Genomic DNA, 9,651 nt, shown 5'->3' on the forward strand with positions numbered 1-9,651 from the left:
CTCTGAAAGAACTCTTGCAAGATCAGCTTTCTTTGTGAATTAGGCATTAATCAATGACAATTTCGTAACAAAAATTCTGTGAATGTTTTGTTTTTAAATGTACTGGCTGATGTATTAACCAATTTGATACAGATGTTTTCAGTTTGTCTGCTATGTGAGATTTTTAAGGACAGATTTAGGGAAGTTGTGAAATGCAAGAGTAGTATCCATCTATATTCTCATGTGAGGGCTGCCCTGCTATACAACATGTTCCCCTTCAGCCCGTCTCTTTTCTAAAGAGGAAGGGACACACTGGATGTACGTTCTTTTTTTTCATCCCATAGAGAGTCAGTGGGGAGAATAATGTAGTGGTCACACACACACACACACACACATAGATACAAAAGCTCACAATGGCCCCGGGGGACCTGGTCACTCTCCGAATGAAGACGCTGAGGGAGGGAGGGTGGATGGGGCCCATGTGAACTATTGGCATGAACACACAAGGGCACCGGTGGTGGTGACGGTTGGTGGTGGGGGGGGGGGGGGGGGGGTGACACAAAGACACAGAAGGAAAGATGTGACATTTGAGTTTGTATGAGTCAATAAATATAGCCTTAAGATTTTAGACGAGAGATTTTTAGGATTTTGTTTATTTTTCTTATTTTAAGGCCACAACACATTACAGATTTTGTTAAATTAGCCCTAATTCAATTATATTGGTTACAACAGTGCTACATTCCCCTTCAGCCTGTGCGAGTAATTGCAGAATTGCGGCAGTGTATGGTTGATTGCGTGCAGCGTAATGTCTCAGGGAGACATCGATTATTGTTTCAATGTATGTTTTAAATCTCCTATACTTTTGCCTTTATGCTTTTAATGGTTTCATGTGAAGCACTTTGAATTACCTTGTTGTTGAAATGTGCTATACAAATAAACTTGCCTTGCCTTGCCTTACATTGGATTGACTACGGGAGGTGCAGCATTAAGGGACAAAAATGGCGAAGAACAGGAGAGGAAAGAAAAGACATAGACGGGGAGGAAATGTTAGGAGGGTCGTCGTATCTCTTAGCTCATCACGACGCACATCCAGCCCCGCCCTGTCCTGTGTGGGTGTGTGTGTCTGTGTGTGTGAGCGTCTTTAGTATCACAATCAGTACCCCGGCTGAGTCTGAGCCAGAGGATCCATTAGAGCTGATTGAGGAGCACAAGGGTGCAGACGTAACCCTGAGAGAAGGTGACGAGAACACACACACAGTCCAGTCACAGAACATGAGTAAAACTAGAGCTACGAGCAACTACTGTATATCACAGGCCTATGAAGACTCACACGTGAGCAGAAGATGGCTACAATGAAGACTATACGCACCATGTGAATGCATTTAAACATGCACAAAGATGCACGAAATGCTGTGTAAAATATCAATTTGGAGTCTAAAAGATTGATTTATTACCATTTATTATTGACCTCTTATATTACACGTGCACATATAAATTGTCATTCTTTAACGAGAGGTTTTGTATGAGAGAAATAATGAAATGGATCTTTTGGACTCCAAACACACTCCAAATGATCACAGCAAATTCACATTTTGACTTGTTATGGTAAGTGAAGCCCAGGTGTTGCTAATGACATCAACGGTGTCTCTGTTATATTTAAGTGTCCCAATATTTGCACCTGTGCTTTTCCTACTGTGACATGTTAAAATGTCTTCAGTGAAAAAGGTTGCTTGTCTTTACTTGAATTGTTCTATAAAATGAAATGTGCTGTACGATCTTCAATGAGGTATTTGTGGACAATTATGAGGTTTATGAGAATTATTTTCTTAAAAAAAAAGAAAAAGAACTTAAACTTAACACTACAGACAGCCCTGCAAAGCTGGGCTGTCTGTGCAACATAGCACACATATAAACGTATGAAGCCTTGCTGTAATTCATGCAGTCACGTGTTCCATATCCTCCAATCACATATGAAGGTTTGGTGCTCAGTCAGTTAACAATAACACTGAGATCTGCTTCAAATATTTAAGTCCCTTCATCTCCCCAGGCTCCTCCTGCATTAGCACGCAGATGAACGAGAAGTGCAACGTTTCTTTTATCATGTGTTTATGTTCGTTAAAGGTTATATAAATATGTCGTGTAAACTGTACGCTTCAGTTATGGTATGGTACGATCAAACAACCTTATTCAGAGGAAGGGAAGACAATAAAGTACAGAACAAAGAAGCAGACAAGATGTTTATGAGATACGGTGATGTCTCAATGTGTGTGTTTACCGGGGGTCAAGAAATAAGAAGTGTGTCTCTGTTGACAGAGAAGAAGAGAAGGTCTCTGCCGTTGTGCCAGACAGGAGCATGGAGAGGATCACTGGGGAGGAGCTGAGTGAGGGCGAGAGAGGGGAGACACCACACCGGGGTGCTGTAGAGAGAGAGCACAGAGACAGGGGTGAGGAGGTCACACTCCGGCACACTGCAGAGTGACAGTGCTTGGCTGGCTGTCGCATCAAGAGGCTGCCTTATGTCAAATGCAGGAGACATGACTGTTCAGAGTCGTAACCCGGCGCTGCACACACACACACACACACACACATCACTAAAAACATGTGCAAATACACCTGGATAAGTACTGAAAAGCAAAGTCACAGCACTTGAAAATACAATGAAATATTTTCAACTTTGCCTTGTATTCAGAGGGTTGCTCAGTTTAGACACATTTACAGCTGTTCTGAAATACAACTCTTTCCAATCAAGGTTCTCAGTATTACAAACAAACAAAAGCAGAGTGTGAATATGTGATGCTGTTATATCTTGACTCCATTGATTTTCTGTGGATACGCTGTAAGATGTTTCGAAATGGAAATACGTTGTCTATCTTCTGACCACTAGGTGGAGCCAGGTGGACTGAGAACAGGGTTCCTTCCATAGACGGTATAGTTCCTTGTACAGAGAAAATGATATCTAAATTACTCAAACACTGTACTTATATAAGATTTTGAGGTAGCCTACTTGCACTTAAGGTACTGTAGTTTTTAATTTTTCTGCGCAGTGGTGGTACTAAACCAACTGGAATGTGGGAACCACATGCAGGGGACACATACAATGCTTTTAGGTGAACAAAATGATGTCACTCCCCCATAAACCTCGACAAACTACTTCCAAGAACTGCTGTTATTTAACCATCATTCTACAGTTTAAGATCAGTGTCTAATATAATAGTTTTAAAATGTGTTTTAAATGCACTCGGGAGGCCGCTATGTGGCCCCACACTGTTAATGTGAAGTAAATGCCCACAGCCTTTGTCAATGGGAGCAGATGGCACAGTTGTGATGCTACGTGGGGCTGGTTGTCTGTATGTTGCCAAGTAACCTGTCATCAGTTTCAGCGCATTAGGGATGTTCCAAATGAATTCCCCCTGCACGTAAAAGCTTATAGTTTAAACTTACACTCGCCGAGCAGCCAAGTAAGAAAACAATCAGAAAACAGTCAACATTTAGCACAATGTAATCTATCAGGTTAAACATTGTGTATAAGAGCCATTTAAAATCATTGATCACATTTTTTTAACAACCACATTTTAAATAAAGCTGGACCCAGTGTAGCCTCCGGTTAACTGGTGTGTGGTGTTACATTTTGATGAAACGCCAGTGGTCTCAGTAAAGTCATTGTTTGTCATCGCTTTTATATTCATTTGGATTTAAGTTTTATTGCCTTCCACTTTCTCTTCCACTCTCTCAAACACACAAACACACACACACACACACACACACACACACACACACACACACACAGTTGGTGGCGTGGCCCCCAGCCCTCGTCCCTCTAATGGTAATTGTCTCAGTCCAAAAGTCAAAATTGATTGAACAAAGATAAATGTAATAATTTCCAAAATTCACAACAGGTTTTTATCTTCAATCCATATTTGTTGGCGTTTAACCTTTCAAAAACGACTTTTTCACAGCGGTATAAAAACAGTTTACTCTCCCGAAAGCACCTGTATTAATTGGGCGGTCTATCATTACATATACTACATTTAGCCTACCCACGTTAACACAAAATTGTGTTTTTCCCCATTTCTTTTAGGCTTATAACACAATGCAAAACGATGACAGACATTCAAAGCTTCATTATCAAACCTCAATGGAAGCTTTGAATATGAAGACATGTGCCACTGCTTTATCTGCTGGCCAATCAGGAGAGAACCAGACTAACTGCCGCTCATTGAGGAGGCGAGGGCAGACGGGGGTTCGGTAGAACTCAGCGGAGTGGAAGTGAGTCATGAGTGGCTGCTGAATTCAGATCAGAGCAGAGAGACACCGCTGCTGCTGCAGGAGGAGCAGCTCTGCACAGCAACAGCGGAGACAGCATTCGTCAATATGCAATTTCAATGTGTACATTAATACAATTCTAATACCTTGAACCGACCAGTATTTCTGGTGCCGACCAGTAAGGGTAGCAACTTTTGATCGACTAGTCGACTAATCATGCACACATACACACATACGAACTGGAAACAGAAGTAAAACAGCACATTGAGGAGAACAGCAGGATGCTCAGTCAAATGATCACATGCTCAACTGTATGTGAAATTACGCAACTTTCTGGCTTTGCGTCTGTGAAAAGTAGTTGTTGCCCATTCTTACACCTCAATACTCACCACATTCCACCATACCTCTCTTTCTTCTTTCTCCCTCTAAACGACCGAAACATTCAAAGGCCAACCCCGAAATGTTACATCAACCTGAAGCTTGCAATTTCTTCTGTCAGGGTCAGCAACGCTCAACACAACGTGATGCATGGCTTTAGAAATATGAACCAAAAACTACAGATACATACATACACTGCCTCTGAGGGGAACCATCTGTTGAGTGATCGAGCTGCCATATCTCTTGACCTTTATGTTATAGGAAATGGCTGGAGAGATAAACTGAACAAGTCCCTTTATCAAATTATCTTCTGCCAGACTTTGAGAAAATTGGTAACCTTTAACGGCGATAACACAGACATGAGGTCGAGGCTGGATGTCTCGATGTGTTGGCCCTTGTGGAGTGCAGGGAGAGAGACTTCATTTATTTTATGATCAAGTGTTTGTGATACACTTGTTTTTCAGTGTCACACATCTCCAACAAACAAACATATTGCCTCTATTTTATACAGTGGACAGAAAACACTGGGTCATTCAAAAGTTGTACACAATGTGTCTTAGCAGTAACTCCTAGTATCTCTATTAAACACAAGAACATCAACCTGCTTCTCTGTTTAATGTCCACTAGATGTCGCTCTAATCCAAAGAATGAAATGTCTCCAGTAGGAAATGCTGTCACATTAATGTGTGCTCCAAAACAATATTTAGTGTCAGGAAAGCAAGTTTACGAGCTTTCAGCTGCAAAAGCTGGACATGATGTTTGTTTGTATTTAGAGGGTTTATGTAAACCACCATTAATCCCGGATATGAACCGAATATCTACACACGTTTTTAATGCTTTATGCTTCATCAAAATCTATATCCACATTTCTGCTGTTGCATAATATTTCTGTCATCTTTGAATGAAAGCTTGCTTTACTTTCCTATCAGATTGGATAAATATCGGCAAGATGTGTTCTGTAATCCCATTGTACAACTGCATCAACAGGAACGGTATTGCAACACCATTCTGATTGTTTATCTTCGTTCCGTATCGTGTCTTCAGGCTGCAGCTGTACAACACAAAACTGTTTCTCCAACAAATAGCTGAAGCTTTTTATGCATCAAACTAAATTCAACATCTGAGTTCACGAAGCAGTCACATGAGAGATATCAGTGGCAGAAATGCTGATGTGTGGACTGAAATATGAAACGGCTAACACTGCACTTCGAGACTATCACAGAGCTCCATGGTGGAAAGCTGAAACCAATATTGGGTTCAGACTTATGTGGATTTCAGGCAAAGTTGTTTCAGGTTTTGGTACATTTTGTGGACTGACCTTTGCCTGTTACTGCAGACGTACATATAAAGACCCAAGACACACTTAATCTAATTCACCTCAAGGTGTATTTAGTGGTTGTACCAAAGCTTTTCCTGGAACATCATGGAGCTTTATGTGAACATGACGAGGAGAGAGTTGTTTAGGTTGCCACAATAACTTATTCTTCATAACAACAGCGTGTCTGCTTCTCGTGGGTTATTAATAACAGCATGTGAACAGAGTCGGACCACACTGCACTGTATCTGTTTCTGCAGCCTAAAGGAACATGCTACATGGTCGTGACCTTTTTTACTGTTGTACTGTGCTGCAGAAAGACACAAACATCCTGTTACAGATATAAAGATCCTGACGTGACCTGTCATGAATGCATTAGGGCAAGCAATACAGACATTCAGCATCCATTATGGTAACAAATAGCTTCCCATATCTTTACCACATGTCGTGAAAAATAAGTAAAAAAGTAAAGCAATTGTTTTACGTGACCCAGTCTAATATGTGTATTATGAAGGCTTATCGTGAGTCTTATAATGCACTCTGCATCACATAAGTGATTTTCATTCAAAAAACCACTCCATCTTTCAAACACACAGCACAATATTTCCCACTAAACGTAGTGCAGGATGAAGTAGCAGAAGAAGGAAGTAGGTATCATCAAGCAAAGGAAACTCAAAGCTCAAGTACCTACACAAATGTACTTCATCTCGTTTGTTTAACCCGTACAAAAACTGGTGCGTAAAGATGACACATAATGATGAATTAGTGATCTTTAGAGGCGCGGCAGGTTTTATTACCTTTCGACAGAGCCAGACTCGACGCTTCCCATCAATCTTCTCATCTAAATGCATTGTGTTTAGTAGTCCTACAGTATATGTGGCCTATTTGTCACTTTCTCTGCATGTGTGTTTACAAGTGGGATGTTGAGGCTTACGTCTCGCCCTTGAATGCATCATTGTGTTTTGTCAGAGCGTTCCAGTGAACAGTTAATGTCTCTGTTGGCCGTCCTCTTCCTTCTCCTCCCACACAGCCAAACCAATACAAACATTGCTGTATCTACAGCACGGACACTCTCAAACTATCCGTCCTGTGTTAGGGCACCTACAGGGACACTACCGGGACAAAAGCAACTGAGAAAAACAGAGAGAGAGAGAGAGAGAGAGATGGCACAAACCGACAGCCAAAGTTCAACTTTCCCCGAGATTGTGGAGCTAAACGTGGGTGGGCAGGTGTATGTGACCCGACTCGAAACTCTCACGGCGGCACCCAACTCGCTCCTGTGGACCAAGTTCACCCAGAGCTCCCCGGGCGACCTGCCGAAAGACGGAAAGGGCCGTTTCTTCTTCGACCGGGACGGCTTTCTGTTCCGCTACATTTTGGATTATTTGCGGGACTCCGAGCTCTTCCTGCCCGAGTATTTCAAAGAGAGGAGGAGACTGCAGAAAGAAGCCGACTTCTTCCGACTGCCGGAGCTGTCGAGGCGCCTGGCGACGGTCAGCAAAGACGGCTCGTACACGGAGGACAGCGGGGAGCCGGAGGACGCCGAGCTCACCAGCCCGGTCACCTCCTCCTCCTCCTGCTCGGACAGGACCCCGCGCTCTCCCGGGGCCAACGCCGGCTACATCACCATCGGGTACAGAGGCAGCTACACCATCGGGAGGGACATCCAGGCGGACGCCAAATTCCGCAGGGTCGCCAGAATCACCGTGTGCAGCAAGATCTCTCTGGCCAAAGAGGTCTTCGGGGAAACCTTGAACGAGAGCCGCGACCCAGACCGCCCGCCCGACAAATACACCGCCCGGTATTACCTTAAGTATAACTTTCTGGAGCAGGCGTTTGACCGGCTGGCCGAGGCTGGTTTCCACATGGTGGCCTGCAACTCCACCGGGACCTGCTCATACGGTAGCAATGACCCGGGTGAGGACAAACTGTGGACCAGTTACACCGAGTATGTTTTCTCCCGATGAACGAACTGGAAACTGCTCTCTGTGTGCAAGAGTGCATTCATGCATACGACGTATTAACCAACACTTGGAGCGCGCCTCTGCTCCATTAGTGCTTACATTTGATGAACTCTCTAAACGTGTCTAGTTTCAGTGTCTTGTGTTTGTCCGCACTCTCGCGCTCTGTGCAGTGGCAGCAGCCAGAGTTGACATTTTTCTGCCATTTTCTCCTCAGTTCTGCAAAGCAGAAGACTTCCTCCTCACCCAAACATGAATGTCATTGGTTCGTAAGGTTTGAAGACACATGGCTTATTTGTATGTCACTGGGTCCTTAGCTCTGTGTTATGTGTGTGGCCTTGTGATTCTTTATAGCTTTTACAGAGACTGCTTTGCTCTTGATTAAATGAGTGGATACTCTCAGAAATGTTAGACTCTGGTTTTCTTTTGATCCTTACCGAGCTGTGCTTGCATCACGTTATTGTGGAGAGGGTATGATCCGAACACATCAACTAGACACTGTAAATACTGTTCAAATAGCCTCTTAAGTCTTTCATTTTGGGGATTGCTTGATAAGACATTAAGTTGCTTCTGCGGTATGATCATTTTATATTTTTGAATGAACTTTTTTTGTTGCTTAATTTGATTATATCAACTACAGTATCACTGCTTGCAAGATTACACATTGGGACGTCACAATGCTTCATTGTCATGTGCCATTCATGAGCTGATGTCATTGTTTGCTCTTTAGATATGAAGCCACAGCAAATAAAGTGAGACATTGCAACACTATACACCCCGTCGTCCCTGTGAGTTCACTGTGAAAACGTATTTAAGTTGTATGTGATAATACGCTGATGCTTCGTTTCTTGCAAGTAAGCACAAACATTTGATTTCTTCTCAGGTCGCCGAGTGTTCTTGGTGTTTCCTCTGGAGGCATTTTAGAAGTTCACAAAACCATCTTATGGGCTCTTTCATAGAAAAGTTTATGTATGACCTCACTTATGGATCAGAGTATCAGAGATCAATATCCACCCCCCCTAGTGAATGAGAGATGACCTCAATAGACTGTCACCAAATAGGGTTTGACCAGAAGTTGACCTGAATTAAGTCACATCTTGTTTGTTGAAGCATTAAATGTGACATTTATCACATTCAAAGGTCACGGAATCAAGAGGAGAGACATGGTGTTGTATACATTTAGTTTGAGTTGAAGTGCAGCATGAACCTATACTCAACAATTACATATTTATCAGACACAATTGTGCTGATGTCAAGTCATGTGTGTCTTTATTAAAGGCTAGCATCAGTCATAGCACTAAAAAACACAAATGGTTGTCTTAATTCAAAACTGTGCAAATTTGCTGAATTCTGCATATTAAACAATTTAAATCAAATTTCGGAAGAGTAACGCTTTTCATTATCATTTCTCCTCGTAGAGGTTTATCATATCCATGTAAATCACTCTGAATTTCACACATGTTCCCAATAGTTTCAACGGAAGTACCTCTCCTTTTGCTTCAACAAATTATGCCAACAAATTATAGCCAAAAGCAGAACTTGGTAGCCGGTCTAGCAGAGCATAGAGGAGTGTCCTTTTCTGCAGCACAGAAGAGCTTTGTTATCTCCCGTGGGAAGGATGGGAAGGAGGAGGAGGAGGAGGGATTTCTCTTGGCTGAAAAGTACAGTAATCAAATGTCTGTTCCCTTGTGGGTTACTGGGTCAGAAATCCAAACTATCCCAGGAGTCTAATCAAATAAAGGCTTTGTGTGGGCT

The 9,651-nt window shown here is 42.6% G+C and overlaps 1 protein-coding gene across 1 annotated transcript; it reads left to right on the plus strand.

The window, feature by feature from the left end:
• The first annotated feature begins 7,017 nt into the window (after window positions 1-7,017).
• On the plus strand, window positions 7,018-8,669 carry kctd12.2 (potassium channel tetramerisation domain containing 12.2). The gene has a single exon (XM_079293931.1). The coding sequence runs from the start codon at window positions 7,099-7,101 to the stop codon at window positions 7,900-7,902; it is 804 nt and encodes a 267-aa protein (XP_079150057.1). The 5' UTR covers window positions 7,018-7,098; the 3' UTR covers window positions 7,903-8,669.
• The last annotated feature ends 982 nt before the right edge of the window (window positions 8,670-9,651 follow it).

Source organism: Melanostigma gelatinosum, assembly GCF_949748355.1.
Source record: "Melanostigma gelatinosum genome assembly, chromosome: 2".
NCBI lineage: Eukaryota > Metazoa > Chordata > Actinopteri > Perciformes > Zoarcidae > Melanostigma > Melanostigma gelatinosum.

What these genes read in the sequence shown, in the direction of transcription:
- kctd12.2 (XM_079293931.1), top strand. Translation starts at nt 7,099, where the DNA reads ATGGCACAAACCGACAGCCAAAGTTCAACTTTCCCCGAGATTGTGGAG.